Source organism: Actinia tenebrosa, unplaced genomic scaffold (genome assembly GCF_029948245.1).
Source record: "Actinia tenebrosa isolate PJP-AT-01 unplaced genomic scaffold, QUT_ActTen_1.0 PGA_scaffold4__44_contigs__length_22323623, whole genome shotgun sequence".
Lineage (NCBI taxonomy): Eukaryota > Metazoa > Cnidaria > Anthozoa > Actiniaria > Actiniidae > Actinia > Actinia tenebrosa.
In genome coordinates this window covers 5,861,821-5,873,916 of record NW_028292581.1, presented here as the reverse complement: position 1 = coordinate 5,873,916, position 12,096 = coordinate 5,861,821, and the positions used below count along the sequence as shown (strand labels likewise).

Sequence of the window (12,096 nt, the reverse complement as noted above, 5' to 3'; positions counted from 1 at the left end):
GCATGATTTAGTCCGATGCAGTCTGAAGCAACATGATGTAGTCTGATGCAGCATGATGCAGGCTGATGCAGTCTGATGCAGCATGATGTAGTCCGATGCAGTCTAGTGTACCTTAGTGCAGTGTAGTGTACCTTAGTGCAGTCTAGTGCAGTCTAGTGTAGTCTAGTGCAGTCTAGTGCAGTCTAGTGCAGTCTAGTGCAGTCTAGTGCAGTCTAGTGCCGTCTAGTGCAGTCTAGTGCAGTCTAGTGCAGTCTAGTGCAGTCTAGTGCAGTCTAGTGCAGTCTAGTGCAGTCTAGTGCAGTCTAGTGCAGTCTAGTGCAGTCTAGTGCAGTCTAGTGCAGTCTAGTGAAGTGTAGTGCAGTCTAGTGCAGTCTAGTGCAGTCTAGTGCAGTCTAGTGCAGTCTAGTGCAGTCTAGTGCAGTCTAGTGCAGTCTAGATCAGTCTAGTGCAGTCTAGTGCAGTCTAGTGCAGTCTAGTGCAGTCTAGTGCAGTCTAGTACAGTCTAGTGTACCTTAGTGCAGTCTAGTGCAGACTAGCGTAGTCTAGTGCAGTTTAGTGCACCCTAGTGCACCCTAGTGCTGTCTGATGTAGTCTGATGTAGTCTGATACAGGCTGATGCAGCACGATGCATCACGATGTAGTCTGATGCAGCATGATGTAGTCTGATGCAGCATGATGTAATCCGATGCTTTCTGATGCAACATGACGTAGTCTGATGCAGCACGATGCAGCATGATGTAGTCTAATGCAGCATGATGCAGTCCGATGCAGCATGATGCAGTCTGATGGAGCATGATGTAGTCTGATGCAGTCTGATGCAACATGATGTAGTCTGATGCAGCATGATGCAGGCTGATGCAGTCTGATGCAGCATGATGTAGTCCGGTTCAGTCTAGTGTACCTTAGTGCAGTCTAGTGTACCTTAGTGCAGTCTAGTGCAGTCTAGTGCAGTCTAGTGCAGTCTAGTGCAGTCTAGTGCAGTCTAGTGCAGTCTAGTGCAGTCTAGTGCAGTCTAGTGCAGTCTAGTGCAGTCTAGTGCAGTCTAGTGCAGTCTAGTGCAGTCTAGTGCAGTCTAGTGCAGTCTAGTGAAGTGTAGTGCAGTCTAGTGCAGTCTAGTGCAGTCTAGTGCAGTCTAGTGCAGTCTAGTGCAGTCTAGTGCAGTCTAGTGCAGTCTAGTGCAGTCTAGTGCAGTCTAGTTCAGTCTAGTGTACCTTAGTGCAGTCTAGTGCAGACTAGCGTAGTCTAGTGCAGTTTAGTGCACCCTAGTGCACCCTAGTGCTGTCTGATGTAGTCTGATGTAGTCTGATACAGGCTGATGCAGCACGATGCATCACGATGTAGTCTGATGCAGCATGATGTAGTCTGATGCAGCATGATGTAATCCGATGCTTTCTGATGCAACATGACGTAGTCTGATGCAGCACGATGCAGCATGATGTAGTCTAATGCAGCATGATGCAGTCCGATGCAGCATGATGCAGTCTGATGGAGCATGATGTAGTCTGATGCAGTCTGATGCAACATGATGTAGTCTGATGCAGCATGATGCAGGCTGATGCAGTCTGATGCAGCATGATGTAGTCCGGTTCAGTCTAGTGTACCTTAGTGCAGTCTAGTGTACCTTAGTGCAGTCTAGTGCAGTCTAGTGCAGTCTAGTGCAGTCTAGTGCAGTCTAGTGCAGTCTAGTGCAGTCTAGTGCAGTCTAGTGCAGTCTAGTGCAGTCTAGTGCAGTCTAGTGCAGTCTAGTGCAGTCTAGTGCAGTCTAGTGCAGTCTAGTGCAGTCTAGTGCAGTCTAGTGAAGTGTAGTGCAGTCTAGTGCAGTCTAGTGCAGTCTAGTGCAGTCTAGTGCAGTCTAGTGCAGTCTAGTGCAGTCTAGTGCAGTCTAGTGCAGTCTAATGCAGTCTAGTACAGTCTAGTGTACCTTAGTGCAGTCTAGTGCAGACTAGCGTAGTCTAGTGCAGTTTAGTGCACCCTAGTGCTGTCTGATGTAGTCTGATGTAGTCTGATACAGGCTGATGCAGCACGATGCATCACGATGTAGTCTGATGCAGCATGATGTAGTCTGATGCAGCATGATGTAATCCGATGCTTTCTGATGCAACATGACGTAGTCTGATGCAGCACGATGCAGCATGATGTAGTCTGATGCAGCATGATGCAGTCTGATGTAGCATGATGTAATCCGATGCTTTCTGATACAACATGACGTAGTCTGATGCTGCATGATGTAGCATGATGCAGTCTTATGCAGCATGATGTAGTCCGATGCAGTCTGATGCAGCATGATGCAGTCCGAAGCAGCATGATGCAGTGTGATGCAGCATGATGCAGTCCGATGCCGTCTGATGCAGTCTAGTGTACCTTAGTGCAGTCTAGTGCAGTCTAGTGTACCTTAGTGCAGTCTAGTGCAGTCTAGTGCAGTCTGATGCAGCATGATGCAGCAAGATGCAGCAAGATGCAGCATGATATAGTCTCATGCAGCATGATGCAGTGTGATGCAGCATGATGCACGATGATGCAGTCTGATGCAACATGATGTAGTCTGATGCAGCATGATGCAGGCTGATGCAGCATGATGCAGTCCGATGCAACATGATGTAGTCTGATGCAGCATGATGCAGTCCGAAGCAACATGATGCAGTCTGATGCAGCATGATGTAGTCCGATGCAGTCTGATGCAACATGATGTAGTCTGATGCAGCATGATGCAAGATGATGCAGTCTGATGCAACATGATGCAGTCTGATGCAGGATGATGCAGTCCGATGCAGTGTGATGCAACATGATGTAGTCTGATGCAGCATGATGCAGTCCGATGCAGCATGATGAAGTCTGATGCAGCATGATGTAGTCCGTTGCAGTCTGATGCAACATGATGTAGTCTGATGCAGTATGATGCAGGCTGATGCAGTCTGATGCAGCATGATGTAGTCCGATGCAGTCTAGTGTACCTTAGTGCAGTCTAGTGCAGCCTAGTGCAGTCTAGTGCAGTCTAGTGCAGTCTAGTGCAGTATAGTGCAGTCTAGTGCAGTCTAGTGCAGTCTAGTGTACCTTAGTGCAGTCTAGTGCAGTCTAGTGTAGTCTAGTGTAGTCTTGTGTAGTCTAGTGCAGTCTAGTGCAGTCTAGTACACCCTAGTGCAATTTAGTGCAGTCAAGTGTAGTATAGTGCAGTCTAGTGTAGTCTAGTGCAGTCTAGTGCAGTCTAGTGTAGTCTAGTGTAGTCTAGTGGAGTCTAGTGCAGTCTAGTGCAGTCTAGTACACCCTAGTGCAATTTAGTGCAGTCAAGTGTAGTATAGTGCAGTCTAGTGTAGTCTAGTGCAGTTTAGTGCAGTCAAGTGTAGTATAGTGCAGTGTAGTGCAGTCTAATACCGTAGATATACCATATGATTTATGTAAATTACTAGAAGACAATGGATGAGCGATTCCTGTATTTAGGAGCACGTTTCGTTGCTAGACGCCGCCATCTTTAACTGACACCTTGACACAGGAAACCCAAACTTGGAAATCAAAACAAATTAATTTTTGTTGGAGATTCGGCTACGTCTTTTTTACGTGCTTATGTTAGGTTTATTCTCTTCCTCTTCAATCGGTTTTATCTGTTCAAATAAAAATATCTATTTTACAATTTTTATTTGTTTCTTTAAAGAACCACAACCACAGGGAACCCAATTCTGAAATAATCGAAGCATTGGATTCAAGATGGCGGACGTTAGAGAGTGATTCCTAGAAAAATGGATTGAAAATCCTCTATATTTAAGCAAAATGAGTGGAATGACACCCCTTAGATTTGTTAGAAGTGCCATATTATCAAGTAAGGACTTATTTTGTTTGATGTTTTTCTTCGCAATTACCATACAAAGCACCAAATATTATCCAGGGAGGTTTACTGTATCTTTATTTGTTGGTAGGTTTTATTGGAGCCACAGGTGCAGTGACTTACAACACCTGGAAGAGAGATAAAAACCGGGCCAAGCAGTTGTTGCTGTATTCTGCTACAGCAGGTGAGAGTTTCAATTTTAAAATATATGTTAGGCAAGTTATAGTAAGACAAATAAGCTTAAGTTTTTCTCCTGAAAATTTCCTGCTCAGATGCGAGGACAGCCTGTAGCTTTGAGGAGGAAGGGGTGGGGGGATGAGCACAAATGCAATCTCCCCTCCCCCTCACACACATACAGTACACACACACTGGCTGCATTGCTTTTTGCTGCTTGCTCCTGAATGTCCTCAAATTTTATCAGTTTTTTATACTTGCAGCTTTTCATTATTGTATAAGTCTTATGCACCCTCCCTATGATATGCCATAAAACCCAGGTTATAAGCCCTCCTGGTTATAAGCCCATCAAAAAATCCTTATGAATGGGTATAAGCCCAAGGCTTATAATAGGGATTTCATGGTGTAAGCTTACTTGTTGATCATCAAGAATCTTGTAAGATGCTCAAGCCTATTTCTCATATATGTTTCAGGAACTTCTGGTCTTCTTGTTGGGTATGCCATTGCGTCCTTCAAACGTCGAAATGTGTACACTCATGGACTCACTGTTGGAGGAAACTTCTTCGTTATGACAGGAGCTTTTTTAGGTAAGGTTGTCTTAGATGCTGGAGCATAGTCTTCCTAGGAGGCTACCATATAATTATAACCCTAATTACATCTATAAGCCCGCTTAGTCATAAGCTCTCCTTGTTATAAGACCACTAGTCTGCTAATTCAAATGTCCTTCTAGTTATAAGCAGTCCCCTCCTTCTCGGTATCATGTTTATGGTGTTGCAGATGACACATAAGAGATTGATTGGGAAATCAAATAAAAATACAATATCTCAGTGATACCTCTTTATCTCAAACTCTTTCTCCTTCTGATTTAAAGCTTCCCCAGTTATACTGTAAGCCATAAGTCCATCACAAAGCCACTATGAATTGATGTAATTAGCCCAGGGCCTTAACAGTGCGACTACTCCAACCAAAGCCACCTCGACAAATTTTCCACAAATTATCCAATAGTGTTTGAGTATTTAGACAATAGATTAGCAGCAAATTTTGAATTTAAATATTCTTCCGTTGTTCCGGTTGGTAAAACTAAATGATGAAGAAGAGCTGGTAATATATTTTCTTCGCAAATTAGTGATTTGTGTCACCAAGGATATAGAAAAATAGTAATGTATGACTTCAAATATGACAGGAAAGCAAATTAGAGACTGTATAAGACACAGTCTTTACAATTACAGTTTGTTTCTTCCAGACAAAGATATTATCAGGCTGACACTGTTAGATCTTATCACTATGTTGCTATACGACAGCACGTTTATATTCAACAACAAAGGTGCCGGCAGTCTTGAAGCCGTGTAAACCCATTGATATTTGTCCGATTTGTAGCAATTCTATTGTTCAGATTCCTACTTTTGATTGGCTAATTTGTGGAAAATTTGTCGAGGTGGCTTTGGTTGGAGTAGTCACACTGTAATAACCAGGATTCTAGATGACATATTTTTCTCATCCATTCTTTCCTTTTATCTAGTATTTCGTGATAGTATCCTTTTCCAGTTTGGTAAGGGAAGAAAGCAGTTATTTACAAATGAATCACCTGATTCCAACATCAATATCTTATTGGCTCGTCATCCAGTATCACCGATGTTTGCAAGTGCTGTTAGTGGTGGTCTTACTGGATTCATCTTGTCCAGTGTCTTTTGTAAGTACTGTACTGTATTCTTGTCACGTAATAACCCCCTTGAATGTAGACGTTTTATCCTGTGCTGTTAGTGGTGGTCTGACTGGATTCATCTTGTCCAGTGTTTTTTGTAAGTACTCTATTCTTGTCACATGATAACCCACTTGAATGCAGACTTCTTGTCCTGGATTTTATAGACTTGCCACAAATAGTCCCATTTCTCCTTCAGTAAACACCACTGTGTTTCATATGACTTAAGACTCATTCATAATTGATTTGCAAAAGTCAAGTAATATTAAAAATGTGCACCCGTCATCAAATAACACTATTTTTTTGAAATCCTACGGACTTTAATGGTATCTGTGAATAGCCAGCTTATAAACAAGGCTAAGCCTGTGCAAATAAGTCTGTGGACTTAAAAAATAGTGGTATACATCAAATGTGAACTGGTGCATTGATCACATTATTGTTTTTCCTACTTCTTGTGACCTTATTTAATCTATTTAATCTACAGGGAGAGGACCACTTGTCATTGCTTCCAATTCTATTCAAGGCATTGGTCTAGGAGTCTTAGGTATACATGACAAAAAAACTTTAATTATAACCTATTCTTGGTATGTAACTCCTAGAACATTCCCAGAAAGTAGCAAAAAAGAGATCATGGTCATGAATGTTGTATTATGGAGTGTACTTGAACTGTGGGTGCTCGTGGTGGGTGTATTAGCTAAGAGGAATTGGTAGTACACTCTCCTCTCACCTCTGGGGTTTCAGGTTTGATTCCAGGACTCAGCATCACATATTCATAAGGTTTATTAGGTCTTTCTATCAATTCGAAAATTTTTCTCCTTACTTCCATCAGCTCAGAGGTTGTACAGGGTTAAATTTGTGGGTCAACTATGCCCTGAATTTGATCAGCTCAGAGGTTGTACAGGGTTCAATTTGTGGGTGGTCAACCATGACCTGACTTTGATCAGCCCAGAGGGTGTACGGTGTTTAATTTGTGGCTCAACCATGCCCTGACTTTGATCAGCTCAGAGGTTGTACAGTGTGATATAATTTGAACGATATTCCATTTCAGGACAGTTCTTGTATGATAAATACAGAGTCTGGAGACTAGAGAAGGTTCTGGAGTATAACTACCCTCAGCTGACAGGAAATGCACCTAAACCACCGCAAGAAACAGAATTAGAAGAGGTATTTTTTTAATTTAAAAAAAGGGATGTTCTAGATATCTTGCTACAAGGATAGTTATTCTAGCCTCCTCCAGGTTCTCTAGTTTTCCTCCCTCTGCAAAAACCAATGTATGGTTGAGAGTTGTGTGCTTTGAATATTAAATGTGGTAGACAGTGAGTGTGAAGTGTATTGTATAATTGAACATAAGCCTCTGGACCCTGCAAAGAAGTGGCAGTGAAACGAAACGAAAAGGGGGTAAAGCCCTGAAAGTAATCCAATAAGCAAAGGAAAATGCAATACAGAAATTTGGAACTACCTTAAAAAAACTCTTTAAAAGTTGTCTATGCAATGACTCCCAGTGTCATACACCAAAGGTTAATAAAATGTTAGATTCTACAGGTACATGAAACAATACAATGTTGACTGACTTTTTGCTCCATTTTGATTCCCAGAAACTTCACTGGAGTGACAACATTAAAAATTTCCTCACAAGAGAGACATACTCATCACAAGTCAACAACAAAATAAGACATCTTCAAATACAACTAGAGCTGTTGGAAGAGGAAGAGGAAAAGCTTCAATCAAGACTTAAAGCTGGAGAAAACAATTGAGCAATAATTGTTGTGATTATTAAGAAACCGAACCCTGATATAATAGAGAGGCAGTATTGCTCCGGGGCACCTTTTTGTTGAGCAACAAGCCAGAAAAGATAACTGAATTTGTACAATCTTTGTAATTACATGGAAAGGGAAGATACACTAAGGATGTGACAGCTCTCATCTTAAATCTTAATCATCGCAGGAAATCTATGTATTTTAACCCTGTAATGAGAAAAATCAAGAAGACAGATCCTGGTTGACTTTATTTTTTGATTGCTTTGTTTATATGACACTGATCTTTTTCAATATGTACATCTTCATTGTACATGTAGGTTCTCCATGTGGCTTAGAATGCTCTTTTTACAGCACAGTTATGCCGCCCCCTTCCCATCGATCTCTTCCTTATGCAAGCTGCTTTGTCCCTTCTCTTCATTTGTGCTGCATTCCATCTGTCCAACTTTTTCTTCCCATTCATCTTTTGGTTTCTCTTGCGGTAGCTCTGCACAGACCGAGCTCTTTTAGCTGAAAACTTGTCATATGGCTTGATATCGTGACATCTTTTACTTTCACAACAGGAAAGTTCCATGTTGTCAGTACTCACTAAGCTATCGAGCAATTGAGCCAGATAGTACTGAAGAGTTAAAAAAACCTCTTTGTAGGTTCGCATCAAGGACTTGATCCTTCGAGAGAGTCGCACATCATTAGCAGGCCAGACAGTGTCATACCAAGGGGACAGGTCAATATCGGCATACCATGGGACAATGCTTAGTTCACACGGTTTCTTGTTCAGTAGTGATATATGGCCTGGTTTAGCCATCAGCTCATGCTTTCTACCTCTCTTTCTTCTCCTTCCCAAGCATGTTACTCTTGTATCGGCACGATTCCTCTCCAAGACCTTCTTCAATGGGTCGGCTCCTTTTGAAGTGAGTGATTCCAGTACACGTGATTGTTCATGTTCTTTCAATCTGTTCCTGATGCTCCATACTCTCACCATACTAGATGAGAGGAACTCTCCATTAGGATCAACCAGGACTGACCACCCATCTGCTGACAGGCTTTCAAATGGATCACAGATCACTCTTGATCTGGTTCGTGTTCTTGGCGTATAGAAGCCATGAGAATCTCGAATGTCATTCAATTGATGACAGACACTCAGGGTACTGGCCTCAAGAATGTTGACTCGATCAGTACCCGGAACGATCTGGGGTATTGCCAAATCCAATTGCAGGTTTTCCAAACTCTTCTTAATCATAACGTCTCTGACATACTCGTACGGTACTGCACGATGCTTGTTAATTAAGCAAGCTTTCAAGGCTTTCCTAACGCACTCTTTAGGATGTATCATTAGTGGAGGGTAAATCTTCAACCTGTTACCGTATCGTTTCTTTTTGCGCATGCGGAAGTCACACCGCAGCGCGTTTTTGTAAGGCATTGGTATTGGGTTTGACGTTGATGCTGGTTCATTCTTTACAGCGGGACTGACTGGAACAACTATGTAATCTTCCAGGACATTCTCGATGTTTTCGCTATCACTTGGCGTGACCACCACCCACACCCACTCGTTATCATCCTCGAAATCCGTGCATACTATATCTAGAGGGTCGTCAGAATCACCTTGAAGCCAGGATGACAAATAGCTTAGCATAGTGTTCTTCTTGGTAGTTTCCCTCCAGTGGGTGACGTCACAATCACGGAATGAGCAAGCTAATTACGCGCGCGTGCGCGCTCACTTATGACGTCATATACAAATAAGATAAAAAACGTTTTAGCCGAAATTTTTTAAGAAGACCTGAGTAGACGAAGACATTTAAAAACATTTTCTTTCTTATAGGACATAAAAGAACCTGTTGAATTATTATGGAGCACGTGTATGACTAGACCGTAGTAGCTTGATTCACATTGCTCAACGTTTTCTCTTTCTTCACAAACGTTTGAAAAGATAATTTTTGTGTGGATGAAATGGGATTATCAATTTCAATTTCCCCAATTCTCTCAACGATCGAGACAACAATATACGACGCTGTGTGTTAGAATTTTAACACACGTCGTCTTGCGCGGTGTGAATATTGGACGAGATCAAGAAGCTTCACCATATCACGTCACTATTTCCAGTTACACGATCCAATGCAAACGAGGTCACTAGTCTTCCCTTTTCTTAAGTAAAAGCGAAGACCTCATCTCTGAAAGCAAGCTAGACCAGCCTTGCGGATGAAATAACTATTCTTTATTCAAATCCAACTAATGGTCTATCAATGCTGCGCTCTGATTGGATGAGCTACTACTACTGTAGGCTATAAGTTATATCCTAATACTAGTGCTGGCTTTGAAAACCAAAACATGAAATTTAACTTAAATTCAAAACTCCTTTGCATCTTTATATTTGACCGACTAGTTGGATTTGACTAAAACAATTAATCCTCTCGCACTCGTGGCCTATGAGTCAATAGACCATTCGGGCTGGAGGACTAATTGCTAAATATCCCACTAGGTGCAATTAGACCTTTACTAACAAATAAAACACGAATGTTCTACACTCTGATATTATTTTTATTAATTGCAATAAATAATTATTGATATTGTGTGCTCAGCACGGAAACAGTCCCAGATCTACTGGAACTGCTATGGACCTACTAATACTAGACAATACTATTTATCGACGACCTGCTATAAACCTGTGCTAAAACTAATTGTCTTTAGAATGGTTTTACTTAACCCGTGAAATATCTAGTCAGTAGACTAATAGTTATAGAGGGTAGTGGATCTTATTCCTTTTTGTGTGAGTGTGTGTCTATACACCGAATCAAAATATGCCGACCGATTTAAATAACTATTCTTCGTTTGCAATAGACGTCATAGCCGCCATGTTGGAATAATTTGACAAAAGATTTTTAAGGCCCCGTCCACACGTATCCGCAAATTTGTGTATTCGCCAATTTTTTTTTTTTCGGACACGGGTTGCGTCCACACGTGTCCGGAAATATTTGTGTCCGTATCCGCAAATTTTACGGAAACGGATACGTGTGGACGGTGAAAACGATTCGAATACGCTGCGTGTGGACGCAAACATTTTCGTATCCGCAAAAAATAATTTGCGGATACAAAAATTTCCAGATACGTGTGGACGGGGCCTAAATGAATTCTTTTGTTATATCTTCCAACATGGCGGACATCCCTTTTGTTATTGTGCTCTCTTGGGATTGATTGCAAACCAAGAATTGTTCTGTTTTGCACTGACTAGCGACTGACTAGCCTCGTGCTCACGTGGAAACATAAAAGCGTTTCACAAGTTATTTAAATCAGTTGCAGTATTTCGATTCGGTGTATTAACTCTAGCTTGCTGCGTTCCTAAACGAGCCGACACTAAAAACGTCTGCATAGCAGGCTAATCTAACTCTTACGCATTAAAAATTGTTGGATCACGGCTTAAGTAAAATCGCGTTGTTTACTAGTACTATTTATCACTCAATTAGTACTTTTGTTATGAGTTATTGTGCGCACTCTATTCAAAACTGCGGATACACTTATTTCAATAAAGTTAGTCACCAAAAATCTAGAAAGCTTAGATCACTGAGCATCATGGGAAACGTTTCATATCAAAAAAAGCATATATATACAAAGCTTTTTTAATACAAACTGCAGCTCGATGATGCTCAGAAGAGGTGAGACTGTAACCGTCAAAAGATTCGCAATTCCATGAACAGTTATCAAGCGGTTGAACGTGTAAATGAATCTACCCATAATCCTTGTCGGCCTCGGCTTTATAGCTTTTCAGGTGACCAACTTTATTGAAATAAGTGTATATACACTCCTTTCTCATGAAAGGCCATGCATTTCATCCCGGCTCAGAAGTATTAGATTTGAAGGACGCTGCATAAATACTATGGTTGTCTTTCCTCATGGAAATGTCGACAAACTACTATATTTATGGCAAGGTAAAGGTAGTCGGTAGTTCCTACAGTTGAAATTCAACTGCTATCAATGGAAGCCGACGGTGCGCAATTTACCCCCTCTCTCCATCAGTGCTCTGTTTTAAGAGTTTTTAAATCTGAAGCTACATGGATTAGAGAGAAGTTGAAACAGACGTGGAGATCCTGAGGATCGAACCGTGGACCTTAAGCTCTAAAGGCTAGACACTAACCAACTGAGCTACTCCTGTTCCGAAGTGCCCTTAAAAGTCCAGAATAAAAAACAAGTGCATTTTGATTATATAATTTAAATCGCGTACGGTGCTCCTTGGTAACACGTGATATATATGTTAAATGAAATAATGGATAAGTATGCTACAGATGAGGTATGGGAATGAGAAATGATTGAAAAAATAATTTATATCACTCGTCCGATTTTGGACAATATCTCTCTTCGATTGCAGGATACGACATGGCGGTCATGTTGGTGCTATTTGACGAAAGATTTTTCATGTGCATCTATCGTTAACGGCACCACAATGGCCGCCATGTTCTTGTCTTTGACTCTTTTGGGAATGCTTGCAACTTATCAGTTGCATGAAATTCATACATTATTGGGCAACGCAATAAATCCCCACTTAATGACAAATGAAAACTGCTGAATGGTATTTGGATAACAAAAGGTGTTTCTTATTTGACAACACCAGCTATCCCCCTCACCCCCCCCCCCCCCCCCCAAAAAAAGAAAAAAAAGATGGA

The 12,096-nt window shown here is 41.4% G+C and overlaps 1 protein-coding gene across 1 annotated transcript; it reads left to right on the top strand.

Moving 5' to 3' along the window:
* The first annotated feature begins 3,681 nt into the window (after positions 1 to 3,681).
* On the top strand, positions 3,682 to 9,971 carry LOC116296721 (uncharacterized). The gene is made up of 7 exons (XM_031704787.2): positions 3,682 to 3,811; positions 3,909 to 4,001; positions 4,465 to 4,578; positions 5,511 to 5,681; positions 6,175 to 6,234; positions 6,739 to 6,854; positions 7,286 to 9,971. Exons 1-7 carry the CDS (start codon positions 3,763 to 3,765, stop codon positions 7,442 to 7,444), a joined length of 762 nt encoding a protein of 253 aa, XP_031560647.1. The 5' UTR covers positions 3,682 to 3,762; the 3' UTR covers positions 7,445 to 9,971.
* Positions 9,972 to 12,096: the final 2,125 nt, after the last annotated feature.

Excerpts from the sequence above, each read along its gene's own strand:
- LOC116296721 (XM_031704787.2), top strand. The coding sequence starts at position 3,763 with ATGAGTGGAATGACACCCCTTAGATTTGTTAGAAGTGCCATATTATCA. Across the intron at positions 6,235-6,738 it reads CATTGGTCTAGGAGTCTTAG|GACAGTTCTTGTATGATAAA; the intron begins GTATACATGACA and ends ATTCCATTTCAG. Across the intron at positions 6,855-7,285 it reads AAGAAACAGAATTAGAAGAG|AAACTTCACTGGAGTGACAA; the intron begins GTATTTTTTTAA and ends TTTGATTCCCAG.